Source organism: Chrysoperla carnea, chromosome 3, assembly GCF_905475395.1.
Source record: "Chrysoperla carnea chromosome 3, inChrCarn1.1, whole genome shotgun sequence".
In the NCBI taxonomy this organism is placed as follows: Eukaryota; Metazoa; Arthropoda; class Insecta; order Neuroptera; family Chrysopidae; genus Chrysoperla; species Chrysoperla carnea.
In genome coordinates, this window is record NC_058339.1 from 15,873,744 (window position 1) to 15,895,892 (window position 22,149).

A 22,149-nucleotide genomic window follows, 5' to 3' on the forward strand; every position below is an offset into this window, starting at 1 on the left:
GATAAAATTTGGATGTGATAGAGCAAAATAAAATATTTTTGGATTTTGATGACGTCATAAAGTTAAAAAATTCGATATTTTTGATATCACAGACAAATTTGATCCAATCTTATTGGAATTTTTTTTTGAAACCCACTAATTTTGGGTCATTCTTTTCAGCTGTGATGTCAGTTTTTTGCTAGCTATCACTTATATGGTTAATTCCGGGACCAGAACAACAAATTCTTGAAAATCTTTAGAGCTAGGTTAATTTTGATCATAAATTTGAAAAGTATGACCCTAATTTAGTAGGATTACATAGCTGGTTTATCAAAATTGCCAATATGGTACTTTTTGGTACCATTTAATGAACAACGAATATATTAATAATAATTACAATTTTAATTCAATTTTATTAGTTTTAAGTATAATCGATGGGGAAGCCCTTTTCAAAAAATTAACTTTGGAATATTAAAGCAAACGCTTTATTCATGTCCTGCAAAGTAAAAGCTGTCATTAAAGTAAACTTTTGATAAACTATTTCTACATAAATTATTTGTGGTGGGGTTCATGTTGGGTTTATTTATTTAGTTACAATGAATACAATTATTTATTTCCTATTAATTAATATTTATTACGCTTCCTATGTGAATGAGTTGTACGATTATTTATATCACTGTACAGTCTTATTTTGTCTTCTTTTTTCGGACATAAACCAAATGCAGATTTATATGGGCCATGTAAACAAAATGGTCGTTCACATTCTTGTAATTGTATACACCTGCGAACAAATAAATTTTTATTAGTTTATTTTTCTCAAAGAAATCTTTGAGGATTTAAAAAAAAAAGTTGTAGTGCTTGTTGGAGAGCATAAGAGAGACATATTGAGGGCCTTGATTATGACGATTATTATTTTTTGGTTATTTATGAAAGTCAGCCCAAAACCCAAGCTCTAACTTTCCCCAAATACCTCATGTAATACTTACGTTCGATCCTTATAACTAAAATGCTCTTTGCCCACATTTCTTTGATTACATTTATCCGATTTACATACACATTGACAATTAACGTTGTTATTTATTTCTGCAGTGTAATCTGATGGACATTTACACCTGAAACATATAATTTAAAAAAAATTAGAACCTTAAACATTCAATCTGTGAGGATTCGTTAGAGAAGACGAAAATTTCGGTCTAAAAATGTTCCACAGAAAAAAGCAGGCTAGAGAAATCATATTAAGATTTAATTTTGTTCAGTAGGCAATTTGCATACCATATCTGTAAAAAAAATTGCCAATAAATACAAATAAAGTAAATTACTGTGGATATCTATCACTCATATATTATTTCTCTAGTTTGCTTTAAGCCACGGGTATCGCACTAATGAATTTCGCTCTGGTCGAGCTAGTAGGTTTTATTACAATTGTAAAATATGCTTTTTTCAACGTATCTAGTTCTTTAGGGTTTCTTGGGTCATTTCACACAAGAAACTAGCTATGCAACTCTCTCCCCAGCTATGCAACCAAATAACTAGAAAAAAAATCACCTGACGAATGTGAACTTGATGTTTTCTCTCATACTTTTTTAATAATTTACTTACTTTTGTAATAATTGTAGAGGATCGGTATCATCTTCATAATCCTCTGGTATATCGCGTCGTGAAATTCCTTCAGCATCCGATGCTTCCATTGAATCATACTTTGGTGATTTACATTCACATTCCGTATGGTTGTCAAATTTTAATAATTCAATGGTTTTGTTTCCCGTAAAATCAATGATCTGTAACATACAAATTAAAATTCGTTATATCAAATGTTTTAAAATTTGAGGAGGATGATTATGAGGAAGTTTCAATGAAGAAAGTTATACCGTCCAAACTTTTCTAGGAGACTAAGATAGTAAATTAGAGAGATCCATTAGTTCCTTAGCCCTAGCATTCTACGCCAATGACAATATCACCATCAGTTATGAGTCTTATAAAACATATTTATTATACAAATATGATTTAAAAACTCGTCTTTTGATTTATCACAAAGAATTTGATATAAAATTTTATATAAAGATTATAAATAGGTATTTACAAACACATCATATCACATTCACAGTATGGGTGGAGTATTTTGAAATACAATATGACAGAATAAATATGCGTTGAAGACCGCCTTGATTGTCTGCTATGACCTATAATGCCTTCAGGAACCGACGTACCGCCATCCAATGCAAATGCAATAACTATGATATGGTATGCAAATGATTATTACAATTCAAAATTATAGGTATCACTTTTTAAGAACAGTTATAAACTTATGATTTTTCTTGTTTTATGATAATGTCTATTTGTTCAAGAAGAACTTATAAAGGCGGTTATAGAATTTTTAAACTTAACATTAATATTTTAAACTGTTATATAGGGCACGTCATATTCATAGACCACCAGAAGCGGTAGATTACTTACTCACTTTGGAAAGCTACAAAACGTTGCAATCAACCGCAACAACCACTTCCACCTCTAAGGTCAAAGTTCAAGAGGAGTTATCTTGAGTTATTTCTTATTCAATCTGGTTTACTACAGGATAGCGTCCTGTGCCCACAAAAATCGCTAATAGTTTTTGGCACAACTATCTTATTTGAGGTGTACATGTCTTATCATTTACGGACGCTAGATTGATTTTAACCGATCTCGTTAAGTCAAAAGGAAATACAAGACAATGAGTGAAGAGTTTACTGTATTCCCATGTACAACAGTTGTTTCGTCGGGCTGAGCTTGCAAGTACCTAACAGATTTGTTAAGATAATTTTAATTTCAAAATTAGGCAAATTTTCCAATCTAATGTATCACCAAGAGTCCAAATGTGTGCCCAGAATCATTTGGAGCTGAAAGCATTAAATCAACTACTTCGCCGTTTATTAAATATTTATGCTTTTACAAAACCATTAAAAAAAAGTCATAACCTTTTATTGTGATTTCAAAAACTGATTATAAATTACTGTCAGAGACATACAGGTCTCTTCTTTAACAAATTATACAATAATTATGAGGCAAAAGGCGAAGTGAAGAAGATTTTTCTCTGCATCGAATGCATTTACAATAAATATGACAATTAGTGTTCTTTTGTTCTTCAAACAATTAAAAGAGTGTTGCACAGCATGTCATAAATTAGTTAGCTTTTAAAAGACAGTATATTATTTCTTTAGGTACTACAGAGAATTATCATATCACATCAATGAGATGTTAAATGCATTTATGCAAATGCGATACGATTCGTTTGTTTTAGTACGTTTCATTATTTGTAAATGTTGACCTTTTAATGTTTTTGTTGCAATTGGAATACGTACAAAGCAAGGAAGAACAATATTCAACTAACAAAGTAAGAATGCAGGAGTTCCTAGGGTTCCTATGATGGTCTGATCTGTCTTAATGATCGCTTGTTCTGAAATAAGCCGTTCAAATGGAAACGACAACACATGGAATTTTCTGTCCATTTAATCAAATTCCACGCTATTAGCTTCAAAAAATTGTCTCATTTGACCATTACCAAATACGTTATGAGTTTGAATTATCCAACAGTATACAGGGCGGACAAAGGCCAAAAATCCGGCCAAAATTCCCAAAAAAGTTGCTAGATAGGGCTTTTTCATCATTAACAAACCTTTTTTTATCCGATTTTCTCGATGTTTTCAAAGGAGTACCCCTTAAAAAAATTGCAAAAGATCGAAAATTTTTTCAAATCTCTAATTTCGATATAACTTAGTATATAAGGTAATTTTGACCCAAAAAGTCCAAATATCGGGTGCATTTGATGACTGATCGAATAGTTTTTCAGATACGGACTAAAATCGATTCAAACTTGAAAGAGATTGGGAACATCTAGAAATTAGTTTCGAAGCAAACTAAATATGCCGTTTAAATTTAGAAATCTGTACATTTAAGTACTTGCTTGTAATGTTAATCTTTATTAAAGTGCTACCGCAAACATACTCCTCTTCCGTTGATACATTAATATTCGTAGCGTTAATTGTAATAACATGCATGGATATTAGATAATTGCCAATTTATAATACAAACAAATAACTTAAGTTTGCATGACTGTCACTCTTGTTTGAAATGATTGTAATTGGATTCGATTTATTATTTTCTTCCCTGAATGAAATGAAACGCTTTGATTAAGACATAAGACATAATAAAAATGAAAATAAAATAATTCTATTTCATCTTTTACATTCTTTCTCTAACCTGTTTTTTCCTGGGAACGCCGTATCTTTCTTATTTCTTTATCAAATTCCATGATTTACCTCTCATTTTAAAGCTTATCGTGCTTTATAATGGCAAAAACTAGACTCAGGTCTTAAAATGTACCGCTTAAGAAAAAACAAGCTAGAGAAAAAATGTTCAGAAATAATTTTGTTCATTATACCATTTACATACTATATCTGTAATAAAATTGCCTATAAATATCAAAAAAGTAAATTACTTATATATTTTTAATCTAGTCTGTTTTAGCCACGGATATCATATTGCGTGATTCCTTACGGGACGAGCTAGTTTATCGATAATACTACATGCATTCACGCAATCAATCAATGTTTAAAAGTATTTATGTATTATTATTATTTAATTTGATGTTATTTACATAGCTTAAGTCACTTTTACTTTATGTTATCCAAAAGGGGTTAATTATTGACTTATAAATGTTTTTTTGACGTTTAATGAAATAGTCAGATTTTTCTGAGGTTTGAACAGCAGGCTAATATCGTAAAAGCTAGAACATTAGTATTTTCGTCCGTGATAGAAAGTCATTTTTCATGAATTTGCCTTTAATATAAATTCTCATGAATTAGCCATAATGTGTAGCATCAAATATTAAGTGCCTAGTACTTCGCTTCAACATGAAATAATACTGCAAGTAGTCGGAACCGTCAAACACCCGACGAGAAGAATGCACCAACCAAAGGAGTCATACAATTGGCACGCAAAATAGTTTGTTTTAGTCAGTCTACATTTCAATTTCATAACGGGGTCGATGACTGATATCAAATTTGCCATATTACCGATAAAATTGTTAAAGTAGACTTGATACCATAACAAAATTTGAAAGTGAAATTTCAATTGATTAAAAAGCGAAGAAGTTATAAGCATTCAAAGATTGTTGCCTGTCTCTTTCTTGCAAAACAGAGTTTTATATGTAATCTCTATGACGATACTCAACAAGGACATCACTTTTCACTTTTCTGCCCGTGCAAGCAGAATTCTTCACCTGTGTTCAAAAAAATTTCGCCATCATCCCAATTACCACAAGTAAAAGTGAGCTAGCGATAGCCCGTAAGAGAGGCAGCTTAAGTATTTAGAAATGTGAAAACTTACTTGAGAGACAAACCTTATTTTTGATACTGAATAGTTCTTCATAAAATATTTAAAACGTGACTTCTGTAAGTACAAACTTTTATAAAATCGTTTAGAAAAAGGAATTTTTTGAAAAATAAACAGTAATAAATTCCGGATTGAAAGAGGTATGTGCATAGAGTGTCCCAAATAACAATTTCATCGTTTCATTCGAATATTATCCTGTTTAACAGCAACTTTTATGGTGATGGATAGTTGATATTTGTAAGTTCTTTTTAGTTAGTAAATGGATAATTGAAAACACTACATGCTTGAGATTGATCACCTTGAGAGATTATACTAACAGTACTCAGTTCATAAGCTTGATATACAATGCGTAAAATACGTGAAAAATTGATTTAAAAAAATTTTTGAATTTACCAAAATTTTTTGTCACAGATCCAATTTGTAAATTAATTAAAGAAACCAAAGTGAAGTGGAATATGTTTTTGAGTCGTTCGATGTGAAGGAATTTTGGAAATAATTACCTCTTCGAAAATATTTTTTGAGAAAGACAGGTTGTATTAGCCTTGAGAATATAATAAAAGCAAGTAAAAATAAACAATTGATCGATTTAATTGTTGAAATACCCTGTATAGAAAGTGCCTTTCGTCTGTGATAGACACACTCACATAGCGGTCAAACTTATAACACCCTTTTTTAGTTCGGGGGTTAAAAAAAGGACTTTATTGATAGATTTTTATTACAGAGAGTGCTAATTTTCGAAACTATAATGACGCTTGTAAGCTTTGAACACGCGGTACATCAGTATATGTAGAAACGTACCCATTAGACATATGTTTTGTTTATATTTCTAACATATTTCTTTCAACTTGAAATATACTCATGATTTTATATATAGTGTGATAATTTCAAAAGTTTCCACCCTTAATACCTCATGATCTGATCTGATAATTGTTTTTGTTAAAATTTTGATAATTTTAGGTTTCATCTCTCAATAATACAAGGGATTTCAATAAAACTTTATAAATACATTTTTTGATTAACAAAGTTTCCAAAAATCACAAAAAATTCCTAGATCATCAGCCTTTTTATTATTATTTTATCGTTCAAAGTTGACTGAAAAAATTATGAATCATATAGGTTATCCTTTTCAATTGGATATTTCTATATCGAAAAATCTAGAGAGTGTGATAAAAAACTATCTAAAATACCATAAAAATATAAGGTTGCCGAAGATATAAAAACAAAATTTTAATTTAATTATGAGTTCATCGAAGATTCATCATTTGATGAACAGAGACAACTATAGTTAGAGTAATGATGATTGAAGAGCGATATCTATATTATCAAATTTATAAGCATGATTTGCACACAATATATTATATATTTTTGTAATTGCGTGGTATTGTTAAGTTAAAAATAACTCATTACTTGACTACAAAGCATGTATTTGGTTGATATAATATTAATACCGTAGGTTTAAAATCTACTTAAAGGTGGGTACTTTTGAAATGATCACACTGTATGTAAACGTATAGAAATTACTCTTGTTATCACAAATAAAATACTATGTTGCTAATGCTAAATGACATTGAACTTACTTCAAGTGCATTAAATTTACATTAAAACCAATTGAATAAGTGAATTTATAGTTTCCTTTTTATAATATAATTAATTGTCTATATCAATATATTCCTCCTAAATTTATAATTGAAACAAATATATGTCTGAATGTATTTAAAAAAGAATTGTCTGGATTATTTTAATTTGGCGCATACCATTGCATCGCTCGTCCAACACATCACCGACCATATAATTATTACATATGGCCGATCTATATGCTCTATTTTTATAAATTTTTTTAAATGCTATTTTATATAAACATATGTGTGTTGTGATTGTGAATTTAATAGATTTACTAGCTATTAATAGACTTCGAACTAATTTATTCTACAATTTTTCTTCAACTTCTTGGAAATGTTGTGTGTTAAGATCAGAACATTCATTTAGGAAATTTAATACTTTTTATTAAACGTATTTCAAAATAAGCTTCGGCAGTATTATCTGAAACTTTGTGAGTGACTTCTTTTTGGCGAGTCTACCAAACTTTCGCTCTATGCATGATAACATTGATAACGGGTTATTTAAGCTATCAGTCTAAAAAAATAGAGTTAGTAATTTGTCGAAAACCACTTGATAACATTGGCCACTTGATTAAAATGACCACTTGATAACATTAGTAAATATTACGTTTTTTTCCCTTTTTTCTCCACTGCTGATTCCAAAACTTCTATAAATCATAAGAAAGGACCCCGCAAGATTAGATAGAAAAATGGCTTTAAGCGAAACTTTTCTAACCCACCCTAAAACTTTCTTTGGATGATTCTGATCAAAAGGTCTCACAACTACAAAAATTTTTAACGAGTAGTTTTCGAGCTACAGGCGATCAAAGCTCCAGGACCGCTATGAGTTCTAACATAGTATATGACGTGAAATACTGTGTCCGATCTCTCTGTCAAATATCTTTCTAATTAGCAGTACTTATATATCATCCGTATTTTTTGACCGATTTTAATTTGAATTTCATTTTTTGTCATTTCTTTTACGGTATTTTGAAAAGAAATGCGAAAAAAATGTCATGAATATTCCCTATTCTCTACTCTTGTTCATTTAAAAGTTCCTTTTTTAATTTGTTTTTCTATAATGTCATGATAAAATAAAGAACTATTTTTGAAGACCTATTTTGGAATAGACACCGAACTTGCATTTGTAACATACTTCTGAAGCTTGACCTTGTCCTCAATAGGGCTGGGTTTCTGGTCCAAAAAAAGCTTGGTCCGTAATTAGTGCTATATTAGTCTATGATACTATTTACTATATAAATAAAACTATATATAAAAGAAGTTTTAAATTACTATTTTGTTTTATTTAATTTATTTAATTTTAAAAATATAACACCAATGAACTTGAAATCGTATTCTTTTCACTTCAATAAAATGTTTGGTATTTGTTATTTCAGTTGTTTATTTCAGACTATTCAAGTATTGAATGGAATGAAGTACTACAACCAAAAATATTTAAAATTAATTTTATAGAAAATAAAATATATTCGGAAAAGTTCAAATATTTTAATTTTTTTTCTGAAATTCGTAATTTTTGAAAATGTAAAATACTGGACTGAGTTTTTTCTTTTTAGTTTTTATTTAACGCAGCTAGTATTGATTTTTTTAAATTTAATTTTTAATTTTTAGTTAGGATTTTCAAAGACCTATTTAATGATTTGCTAGCTACCAAAATCTACAACCAAAGATAAAGAAGTCGTAGGATAGTAATTAATTAGATTTAGAATTGTTTAAACATTTTAATATCCGAGCGAAACAATACAAAACTATACTACAATAACTGATCTTTAAGCTAGTGAATTCATTATTCCCTAGTATCCATAATTTAAACCGCTACTCCTGTGAATATTCTATCTAGATACATTTATTGAAAGAAAAAATAAAGTTTTTATATGACTCAAAACATTATATTAAAATATTAGAATAAACGGTTAAATGTCTTGGTCGTTTTGAACAATTTGTATTCAAACTATACAATTCGTTTTACAACAAATATATTATGCTTACCTTGTTATTAAAATAATGGATTATCCATGACTCATTTGAAAAAACGAACGAGTGTTTTCAATTTATATTAAGAAGCAAGACAATTTCAAATTTTAAAACAAAAACTACCACGTCATAGCCCTTATCTCACTTGTTCACCCCCTCCATAACACTCACAATATAAACAATGGCAACGTAAATAAAAAAATAAATTTAAAATATCTAAAAACCCGAATGCATTAGATAAAAACTGAAAAGAAAAAAAGTCCAATAGATTACATAACGACTTAAACAGTAGGGACCCATTATTGGGAAGTTTTGAGCCGGTCTAACGATCTCCAGTGAACCTCGCAAGATTAAGGCAAATTAATGGACGCAAAAATTATCAAAATCGACTCCACGTTTGGTCTTTAGAGTGGCACTTGGAACTGAATATACTGTGTATTGGTATATTCATTCCCGATTTTTACCCCTTTTAGGGTAAAATTTTCACAAACTTTAAAAGTCGTATTTTTTATACCTAATCAAAATTCTAAAAAATAAGTTTCAAGCTTTAAAAATTACATATTTTCCATAAAAACTGGCATGCCCTATTTCAACCCCTTACAGTCTTTTTTCGCATTATAAAGCAACCTGTGTCCTTTCTCAGGTTTTAGACTATCTCTGTACCAAATTTCATTTAAATCGAGTTAGTAGTTTAGGCGTGATTGCGTAACAGCTAACAGACAGACAGAGTTACTTTCAGATTTATAATATTAGTTAGTATTAGCTAGGATTATTATTTCAAAGCATTTAAGAAATAATGAAAATATATCCAAATATATTTGATGTAGAGATATCAAACTACGAATCTGATATTTACTTTTTCTATTTTTAATAAATTCTATTATTACAAATACTAGTTATTTTTTCTAGATTTTATCAAAACATCATGAATCTTACTTGAGAGTACGTCTTTTTATCCGTAATAAGAATTTTATAAATATATATATCACGATAACAAAAACCTTGTACACAGTTTGATTTGTTCCAAATCTATTGGGTTATCGAATACATTTTCGGTAGTTGTTGATTTTTTTATGAGAAACATTTTTTATATTTATAATATTGCTTTAATTCTAACGGTTTGTTGGATTTAGAGCGAGTTTTAGTCTAGCTTATCCAGATACATTTCCCAAGTATTTTTTCTATTTAAACCATTAAAGACGGAAGGAAAATTCACGGACTAAAACTGTATTTACTGTATTTTATTCAGTTGCTTATAGTTTAAATCTATTTAACAAGCAATAATTTTGTTAACGAAATAAATAAAGGATGGGACATAATAATAAGTTAACTTATTTAACATTAATTCAATAAATTAATTTTTTTAATTGAATTGATAAAAAGTAAATACGGGTTGTGCTCTATAAAGGTTAATCAATATAAAAATATTATTTCTAATATAAATATTTAATAATAATAAAAATATATTTAAAAATAAATAAATTATAGATAAATGTCACATTATAAATAATTGAAATGAAAATTTATTGATAATAGAAATTAAAAAGAGCATAAATGGTAGTCATGTCTACTTCCCTGTTGAGGGATATTTTTTAGATTTTTTGTCTAAAGGTTAAAAATAAAAGGTCAAAAAGGATTTCTTGGTTTATCAAAAAAGGATATGGTTTCTTTGTGTAAATCCAATCGTGATTATGACATCGATTATATCGAAGAAAATAAAAAACTCCGATCAAATACCGATTATAACGATATATCGGCTATAGCGACCAATATTCATTGGAACTATAAGCCAACATATCGGTTATAATGACCAGTTACACAAAGCAACATCATATAACTCTTTTTTGGTTATTTTGAAAATTTTATCAATTTTCTAGCATTCCCAAATCGATAAACAGTTTTATCATGCCTTTAATTTTTTGTGTTACCCTACTGGAAATGAATTCTCGAAAACTGTTAATATTGTTTGCATTTCTGAAAGTTATACTGCAGCCATTGATTACACTCTGTATATGAAATTAGGAAATATTCGTAAGCGTTATAAATTTCATAATAGTCATAAACCATTTATATTGCATGTCTACGATTAATAAAGCAAGAAATTTTAAGACCTGAACTGCAACGCCAATTCAAGTCTCATTAAATCAATTTTTTATGTTTAATATTACATACACAGACAAATTGGTATCCACCTGTGTTGTTATTTATTCAATTCATTTAAAACTTTCTTATTATATCACAAAGATGAGCTGTTTTTATCTTTGATTGGAAGACAATCTTTTGATTTTATCAATAAAAACGATTAAACAGAAAATAAATGTACTTAAATTGTACAGGGTGCTCAAATACGTCCTATCTCTCGTAGATAAGACCTGCGTTTATTTTTATGCTCTCTAATGTATTATAAGACTATTTTATACTACCTAGACCTGAAACAAAGGGCGTTAAACATGCCCATCACTCCTCTTTGTTTGTTTAAGTTTTACTCTCGAAAAACGGGGATTTAATTGTGCACAGAATATTATAATCTAAAGAGATTTGATCACACTGTAGTTTGATTCGTTGATTGTTAATGAAAATAAAATCATGCTGGTTAATTCTAATCGTTTTTTAAATTGAATCGTTTGAAGAATAATTAAAAAAACAAATACTTCGATTATTATATAGTTTTATTAAATTGTTTTATGTGTGTCATGGTAAAATAATAATAATCAATCAATGCAGTAGAGTGAAGAGAAAATGTTTAACTTTCTTTCAAACTTATGTTTACATAGTTCGCCCTATTCTTCAATTCTTCGAACACTAGGTGAATGTAGATAGAAGATATTTGAGTAAATTAGAATTTAAAAAAACATGAATTCGTTTACAGATCTCCTTCTTAAATGGCGAACAAATTCTCACATTTTACTTACAATTTTTTAACTTTATGACGTCATCAGAATCCAAAAATTTAATTTTGATCTATCACATCCAAATTGCATCCAATTTTGATAAACCAAGTATGTAATCCTACTAAATTTGGGTCATACTTTTCAAATTTGTAATAAAAATTAACCTAATGAGTTTCAAGAATTTGGAGTCCTGGTCTCGAAATTAAACATATATATGATAGCTGGCGAAAAATTGACAACATAGCTGAAAAGAATGACCCAAAACTAGTGGGTTTCAAAAAAAATTCCAATAAGATCGGATCAAACTTGCCTGTGTTATCAAAAAATCAAATTTTTTAACTTTATGACGTCATCAGAATCCTTAAAATTTAATTTTGCTCAATCACATCCAAATTTTATCCAATTTTGGGGAATCAAGTATGTAATCCTACTAAATTTGGGTCATACTTTTCAAATTTGTAATCTAAATTAACCTAGCTCTAATAGGTTTCCAGAATGTGGATTCCTGGTTTCGAAATTCAGCACACAAGTGATAATTAGCGAGAAACTATTATCACAGTTGAAAAGAATGACCCAATTTTGTTCATTCTCAAATTTAATTGTTATTATTGTTAAAATACTTTTGTAACTCTAGATCTAAAATTGGACATCTTCGAAATTTCCTGATCAAAAATAATATTTACCTTAAATGGTAATTCAGAAAATTAGAGGTAGCCACCTGAGCGCAACTACATACAATAATTTATAGAATATTTTCTATTCACGATTATAAAATCAATATTTGCAAATCTGTCATATCATAATTTAAATAATAATAATTATAAACAATATTAAATAATTATTACAAATAATAAGAGAAATTTATTTGTATAAATAAAGCACACCTTTTAAGTGTGAACAACATGGTCTTGTGTTAATTTTTACTAGATTTCTCAGATCACAAACACCTACACTTTTATGAAATTTTTATGATTTGAAAAAATCAAATTAATTTATTCAAAATTATTAAGAATATTTGTAGGAATATAGGTATCTTAATTCGAAGATGACATAATGACTGATATTAAAGACTTCATTTTTCTTACTTTACTCATCGACTTGAACATCCTGCTCCGAAAACTTTTCGTTAAAACTTTATGTTTGATAAAACAATAAAAAGGGAATTTTAGAAGCCGGGTAGGATTGAGGAATGATGCTTTATTGTGTTCATCAGCATACTTCGACTTGAAAATTTCATTTTGTTGTTGATCTTTTAATAAAACATGGAAATTCATCACTCCCAACCAATTCAAAATATACTTCTTTCACTTTTTTTGTGCGCTTTTGCTTTTGCTGTAATAATGGCCTACGTAAGATAACAAATTTTTCTATAAAATTATTTTAATAATTACTTTCGAATTTACGGTAAAGATGATGTAGAAAAATACATCAACTCAGAATATTTCAATAATTATAGATTGGCATATTTTAAATATATCAATCTATAATTAAACAAGTGAAAATATACATTTGGCTAACTTAATTTGTTGAAATACCCTTGTAAAGCCCTTAATGTTGAATAGAAGGGCTTTAATTATTTTTAATAAATTAGAGAAGTTTAAAAAACAAACACATTATGGCGGGTGGTAGGTTGATTTATAATTCTTTTATAAATTTATGCATATCGACCTTCAGCCAACAAGTTTAGCAATATGAAAGTACCTACCTATTAATGTATTAATTATTCTTTAATTTTGTACATCAGTAATTCGAGGCAAGAGTGTAAGAGCAATATTTCTATGGTATTTCTAAGTAATAATATTTTCATTTACTCTGGTATAATGTAGTCATTTTCAATTCTCATTTCTCTACTTAGTTCTTCAGTATGAAGGGCCAATTCTTTCTTCTCACAAAGTCGTTCATTTTTTTGAATTTCGTTAGTACCATCTGATTTTTCTGGATAATAAGCGGCGTATTTATTACCTATGTATGAACCAAGAATAACACTCGGTATTATTAATACCAATACACCAATAACTCCATAAGGTATTGTTTCTGGTTTTCGTGGAACTCGACCATGTTTTTCAAATGAACGATAACTTCAAATTAAAAATTTATTTTAATACGTATATAAAATTTCGTTTTTTAGTATTCGAATTTTTTAGAAACAAGTCCAGTAATTTACCTATGATGAATATATCTATGTTGAATAAATCGAACTATGGATTGTAATGAAGCAATTCTAGAAATTGAAGTTTGCGGAGACATAATAATGTATTTAACTGCAATTTTGGCTCCTCGAATTATTAACATAAAAAAACATAATTTGAAAATTTATTCTATTTTTTAAAAGTATTTATCCATTTTTTTTTTACTTTACAATTTTTTTAATTTACTGAGAATTTTGATATCCAAATATTTTGATATTTTGATTACAAACTATTGTCATGAAAACATTTGACATCTAGTGGTAAGGTTATTATTGAATATATACAGAGTGGGAAACCATATAGCAAGTAAAAACCTAGCCAAAATTGTTTCATGCCTGGAAGGAGATTGTTGAGAATTCGGAGAAGTTTCGAAAACAAATACTAGCTCAGTCTTAAAGTCACACCATTACAAGATCGCATAGGCCTAAGCATAGGTATCTGGTTTTCGTCTAAGCATGTCAATCCTGATTTCATTCGAGCCTGGCTATTCGAAATTCACTCTGGATGTACTTAAAAATAATCATTTCAACCTCTCGTCACGCTTTTTATAGCCATGTTTCTGATATCATGTTAAGTTTTTACTTGCATCGAGCTCTTTACAACAAGCAGTGCTGGATTACCCATTAGGCCGGACTAGGCCATGGCCTAGGGCCCCCGGCGGGAAGGGGCCCTCACGAAAATCTGACATGATTATTTTTGAACAAAAATTTTCAATTTCAAGTTATTTTTTTTTTCAAATTTCGAAATGAGGCTTATTATAAAGTTTATGATTCAATATTTTGTTCATTTTATTTCGTTTATAACCTTGGAATGATATGAATAGGCTGTACGAATGCTATGAATACACAAATAACGATTAATTTTACAATTATTCAAAAAAGGGGGGCCCCAAAATTTTATTGGCCTAGGGCCCCCGATGGGCTTAATCCTGCACTGACAACAAGTAGGAAAAGGGTTGATGAACATTTTCGATACTTTTACACTGACAAATCATGGCTTGGTTCATTAGTTTGGTAGAGGCTTTGTCACCCTATTTGAGCAAGGACTTTAATAATCAGACTCTTTCCCAATGCTGGTCTTTTATTTTTGATTATAGTTGATTCTAGGTTGAGCATCGTCAAGTTTAGTCAACAGAATTAAAAATTATTGAATCATAAAACATTATTCAAGTTTTAACCGATTTTTCAATCCATTTTTTAGAGTTTGGCAAGTTAATCATTAGAATAATCTTTTCTTTAAAGAGTTTTTGGGCTAGTTTTTAGTTTTTACCAACTTAATAGAATTTTGGATTAACTTTTAAGAAAATTAATTAGCTATTTACTGTTATTTATCACATAGTTATTACTATGTATTTATTTTTTTAGTATAGTCAATAAAAACATATTTTATTTCAATAAAGATTTTTGATATACAGTTCAAGGGAAAAAAATTATTATGACAGTTTAATATACTTCATTAATATTAATATGCAGTAATATACCTACATTTTTATTTAATGATACTACTTGTTAACACCATCGATCAAATAAAATGGAACAGTTTGGATAAAAAGGAAATTAATGCAGATTATTTGAATAGCTTGGTTAAAATGAAATGAATCCGAGAAATGGAGCCGCGATATAACAATAGTATTTTATCAAACACATCAAGAAGAATAAAGTGTTTGATCATTTCCTTTTTATTTTAGTTAAAAGTATATTTTGGGACATTTATTAATCGGTACTCTGTTACAAGGGTATCCCCATATTCATAAACATACGTTAAAATAAGAGTTTGATTAAACACGTTATGAATGTACTGATTTTGCAGCGGAATCTTAGACTATAACACAATTCAACCTGGTTCATCTCGAACCAAAAAATACGTGCCAAATATTGTCTTGAAGTAGTAATAAAATAAAAGAATCTTAGTATGAGGGATTGAAATCTCGTGGATTTTGCGTATCCTGCATTAAGTACCTTTTTTTATGTTTTATTCAGCACAAAAACTGATGAATATGCGAATTTCTCTAAAACTAGATATTTTAGTACAATAAAAACTAGAGAAGTACAATCAAAACTTACGTAATAATTGTTATTTTAGGATGGTACAAGTTTTAACAATTAATTTGTACTTATTTGTACCTATGTAGGTGCATCCTTTTTATTGGCTATATTGCAATTTTAACACCTGCATACAATGTATATTATTTTATTACTTACATTACGTCATATTATCTGAATTTATAAAACATTAATCAATAATGCGCGTTTACATATTTATAGAATATTTCACGGGGTATGGAATTAGTGGTGCAAATGTTTCTATTTGTTAATAAACAATAAATTGTTTATTCAATAAAACGATCAATGTTAAAGTTCACTTAAAAAATAGGCAACTTGTATGACGTAAATGTTGTTTGTCAAATAATCGAAAACTATTATACACGTATAACGTATACGTAATTCAAGTTGCCTATTTATTAATTTTGCAAGTCAATTTTAATATTAACCGTTTCATTGAATTTACAATTTATTGTTTATTAAGAAATAGAAACATTTTCACCACTAACTCATGCCTTACTAATAATATATTGGCACCAAAGAAACACATTCCATGAAGTTTTAGCAAAATCCGAACGGTTTCTTTCATTTTCCTTTATTTGTAACATCTTTAACTGTACTATTAGTTATATTCCCGAATACTCGTCACAATTCATAAAAAAGTACTTCTATACTAGTTGAGTAATCTACGAAGTTGTCTTCTTTAAGGAATTTTTAATTTTTAAATAATATTTATACTTGACAAGTATACATAATATGAATTTATAATTTAATTTTTGTTGTTGGATAAATTCATAGGCAGATGGATGTCATTATAAGTGAGAAGTGGACATTTTTATATCTGTATAAATGAAATATATGACAATATTTTGTAGATGAATATTTATGAATTCATTTTTATATAAAATGTTTTCCAATTATAAATTATTTTTTTGATAGTTTTAATATAATAGATGAGTTTGTTGACGTAGCAAGCATTGTTAAACATTGCATTGGTCATAATATTATAAGGTCTGTTTTTATTTGACCAAAAACTCAATTCAGTTAGACTTTAGAGGTAGTGTCTAAAAGATCTTTACAGCCTTTTAACAGGTGTAAAACTATAATTAATATTAATTTTTCGACTTCTTCGTAATAAGGATTTTAAAGTAATTAAAATATTGTAATTTAAATGATTAATTATAGGTTTAATTTCTGGAACTATCGCGCGTTTGGCGGATAGAAGCTGGACAATAAAAGATATTCGATCGTCAATTTTTATTTATCTTGAAATATTAACATTATTCTCAAAAAGGTCATGGTTTCAGGTTAGGGTGCTCGTTCCTCATGCACAAGGTCGTCAGATCGGAACCCATCAACTTAAATATCTTCTGATTCTGATCTTTGTCAACTTTTGATTACTGTTCATAGATGGCTTTGACATAAAAATTGGAAAACATCTTTTAACCGTAGTTTACCGATAAAATAAAAAAGATACTCATAAGTATTTCATAATTTAATTATACATATTTTAAAATATATTTTTCATAGTTATAATTAATAATAAAATGTCTATTTTCATATCATTTCTTCAATATATCAATCATTCAAAGAAACATAAATAAAAAAAGTGGGAAAATCGAAGGATATTCCATGTAACATAATTGATTTTTTGTGTAACTGAAATTAAAATTAATCACTATGGAAATGTATTATCACGTTTTTCCATTCCCTAGTCCACATACTATTGTGGAAATACAGTCTTATGATTCTAGTTTGTATGACTTTGAAGAGTTTGAAGTACACAAATCTTGAAGCACAAACGAAGCTAAAATATTCACATTCTTAAATGTAAAAGCCATACGTTATGAACAAAATCCCATTAATAAACATTTCATCAATGAAATAAATGTCTAAATTACCATCAAATCATAATATTACTTATCATTCATTTTAATAGTTACAGTACAATGTATTAGAATAATAATTATTATGAAGGTTAGAATAGTTCTCATACATTTCTGTAATATCTGGTGAAAGATTCTTGATTATTTTTATGAAAAATTACTAAATTAACTATATCCTGGCGAAGGACTTATTATTTCTTATTTATCCTTTTGTGGTGAATAAAATGTATCGTAGAGAAGAAAGTAAATATAACTTGTATGCAATAAGTAATTATTTGTTACTTAACAATATTACTTTGAACATTTACTTGAAATTTACAATTATTTTATATATATAATATTATCTTTTTTTATACTAATTATAAATTAAATACACTCAATGTGAGGTCTTTAATTGTAACATAACGTCTAAATTATTTATGTACATTCAATTATCTACGGTTAATTATTGAGTCAACTTATTAAGACATTATAAACAACTTTTTTTTTATACCTTGCATATCTACGGTTGAGGGAAAATACAGATACATCTTTTCATTCAATGCTGCTGCCTTATACCTTTGCATATTTACCTTTCTTCTTCAGTTATATACATGGTGGCATAAAGAACGAAAATGCATAAATATATTCTTTAGATTTTATTATTATTATTCGAAAAAATGTTTCCAATAAAATTTGAGAGTTACTTTAAAAAGAGCAACTTTCTAAATCTAAGAGACCAACTTCCTTAGCCTTTTCTTCCAAGCTTTTAAATAACTACACAAGCACAGATTTAGTTCATGCTATGCATTAAAAAAATATCAAGTTCTGTCTTCTTTATTTGTATATACTTCGTTTGACTTAGCCCTGTAAATGAAAGAAATTTCAACCCTGTTCGTCTACTAGATTTAGAGTAAATTGTCTATGCCAAATATACAAACATCAGAGTGGATTCTATAAAGGTGCCGTTTTTTCATATTAAGAATCTCTACAATGGGTTAAATTTCTTCGCTTTTTTCAGCCCACTCTGTATTTTATTACTCTGATATAATACACAGTGCATGAGTAATTCTAAAGAATATATTTATGCATTTTAGAAACCGTATGATCGCAAATATGATATTTCACCTTTAATTCATCATTCAAAATGAAGAATATAAAATAATTTTATTACGAAGGTTTTTTGTATAAGTTATGAAGGCCTTGTATGTTAATTCAATTTTTTTCGCTTAAACTGAACGTACTTAAAATATGTATTTGTTAGTTGAGACTTTTCATTTTCACAGTAGTTAAATTATCTACGAATCGTTAAAAAATTTTCTTGTACAGGTTTCGTTTCTTTAACAAGCTTGTAATATTCAACTGATATCTGTTTTAATTTTGTCTTGATAAATTTTCCAAACATTTATAGGAATCGAAAATTAGTCTTTTTGTTTAACGACCTTAATATTTTATGGGACTATGAGATCGTTTTTTGCTATGGAAATGTCAAATGACGGTAGAATAGTGATTGGGTTAGTATTGACTTGCCAGGCCTGCAGGATTTGCAAACCCTTTCCCCAGCTTCAGCCAAAGATAATAAATCAAGCCTTGGTAAATAACTGAAGAAGGTACACTTACAAATTGTATACTTTTTAGTCTATCACAATTCGTGAATTTGAAAAACTATTCTTGATAATCAACTAAATTTCGCAACTAGAATGTACAAAAATGTCAGGACGAAATTAGTTTGCCAGCCGATTCATTTTCGTTCTTAGTATTAGAAAACTCTTATCCAGTTGTAATTGTACAGCAAAGTAGAAGGGTCGCAGCTAACAAATGTATAAAACTATTAATCACGTTCTGGTGAAATGTATGCCGGTCAACTATTCATGTATTTGTGTTCCTATTGTGTTTATAGGTTCTTAATTTATGGCTCAAACTATTAGTTTGTATTTTGACAATAATTTTGCATAGAATTTTACGCAAAATGAATATGTAACACCATTATCAATTGTTTGTTAAAATTTATTATCTATTGTTTTGTCGTTATATTAGATTTAAATAATAAAGAATCAATGCAATGAAATTATAAATTGCATATTGTTTAAAATATTTAAAACAATTTTGACACTTATTTAGGCACTTCCAGTATGATATCACACTCCATAAAATCCCAGCATAATATCACTTTTCGATAGACATCTTTAAATTTGTATAAGAAATATTGATAAATAGTTATTCCTTATTATTCAATGATGTTCAATAAGCCATCCCAATATCAAATTAAACCATAATGGATTAAAAAAGAACGGATTGTCATACCAACTTTCATTTCTTTTTTTCACCCTCTTGAGAGTTAAATTTTCAAAATTATCTTTCTACAGTCTACTTCTCAAGATTCTGGCACCAGGAGTTGGGGTTGTCCGTTGATATGCCAGCCAGTCAGTTATTCTTTTATATTTACAAAAGAAGACAATACTCTAGTAAGTTAAAACTCCTACACTCTAAGTTTAGAATCACGTTTTATAAATAAATTTTATTTATGTATGTAAGTATTATTTTTTTTACTGTGTTTTATTTCTATTCTGAGTTTGATTTCGATCAAAACAAATCTCGTTTCCCTTTGTTTGAACTGTATGCCCAAAGTTATTTGCTATCGTTAGTATATTTGCATATGCAATGAATTCAATAAAATAAACTACAATTCAAAGTGACTACAAAATGATGATAAACCATGCAAAATATTTTAATTTGTTTTTCATCATCATCTTAAGGTATTGATAGTATTTATTGATAATTATACTCTTTACATTTTGTATGTGATTTCATTGAAATTTTTAAAATTCAATTCGAAAGCCATTCTTTAAGTCTTAATTCGGGAAAGTATTTTCACATACTAAAGCTGGAAAAATGAGGAAATTTCAAAATAGTAGAGTATAAGCTGCGTGTAAGATTAAAGAGTTAAAAGTGAGTTGGTTCATTATAAACCTGACGTTTTATGTGAATCAACGAACCCATATAAACATTATATTTTTTAGAATTGAATTTTTATGAAATAAGATTCCATAAAATTATCATATTCATGAAATTTTATTTTATCAAAATATTCGATCAAAATTGTGTGTATACAATATGTTCCATGTTGGTTCATTGAAGCCCAGATTGTCATGAACTTATAATATAAATGGGGAGAAACTCAACTGTGAAAGGTTACGGAAGAGAGACTTGCATGTTTATTAGAAAAGTTTTTTACTGAAGTTTTAAGACATTTTTAAAAATTTGGGCAAAGTAATGTACGAGTCACTTGTACAAAATTATTTTCTACTTTTTAGTACAATAAAACCTTGTCCTTTTAAAGGTATTTTTGATTAAAATTTTTAATTTGAGACTAAAAAGGTGTTCATATCAAATATAGTGAAAGCGATTTAATCAAACTAAACGTGTAAACAAAATTTCAGCTCAATCGCTTGACGATAACTGCTTCAAAATTGAGTTTCAAGATTCCACCTGAACTAACATACATACATGCATGCATACATTGCAAATTAAATAAAAAAGCTTCTAATAAAATACAGAATAATAATTATTTTGTTTTTGTACTCATACATCACTCGCTAAGCTTCAGTAAATTCTCTGGGAAGAAAACTTAATTTAAAAAACTAATATTCATTAGTTAAAAGCATGACAAATATTTTCTTATAAACATTTAAAGTGATGAATGGCATTTTTGTGTTATTTCTTCTATAAGTGATTGTCCCTAAATTTTTAGGCATCAATATTTCAAAAACTATTGTAGATAGATATCGAAAAATCTTATCTTATTTTATCTTATTTTTCGTCTAATGTTTCTAAGTTCTAAGAGAATCTACCATCAAAATGGGAAATGAAAGTCTCTTAATGTAAGTAGTTTTTGGGAACGTCTTTAAGCTAGGCTTCAATGCTATACAATGCATAAAATTGTATTATTGAGAATGGGAAGAAAGGTGTGGTTGCTATGTATGCATGTAGGTACTGTGTAATATAATTTATAAAATATATATTCTTGATACATGACGAACAACGCAACGGAATAATTCAAATAACATTTTTGAGAAATAATAAAAATATATTTATTAGACGACATATATTTAAAATGACGTAATTTAAGAAAGTATTGTGGTCTGTGGTCATGTTATGGATAATATAAGGTACTTGTCTCATTCTCACACAATTTTATACCTCTATATGTATAAACCAGGCATGGG

The 22,149-nt window shown here is 28.2% G+C and overlaps 1 protein-coding gene across 1 annotated transcript in view; it reads right to left on the bottom strand.

Moving 5' to 3' along the window:
- Positions 1 to 546: 546 nt before the first annotated feature.
- LOC123294839 overlaps positions 547 to 22,149 on the bottom strand; it is a 121,548-nt gene continuing 99,945 nt past the window's right edge. Inside the window, exons 4-6 of the mRNA XM_044876012.1 lie at positions 1,579 to 1,757; positions 966 to 1,091; positions 547 to 760 (exon numbers count right to left, since the gene is read on the bottom strand). Coding sequence (XP_044731947.1) covers positions 604 to 760; positions 966 to 1,091; positions 1,579 to 1,757 — 462 coding nt within the window. The 3' untranslated portion in view covers positions 547 to 603. The remainder of the gene's footprint in view (positions 761 to 965; positions 1,092 to 1,578; positions 1,758 to 22,149) is intronic.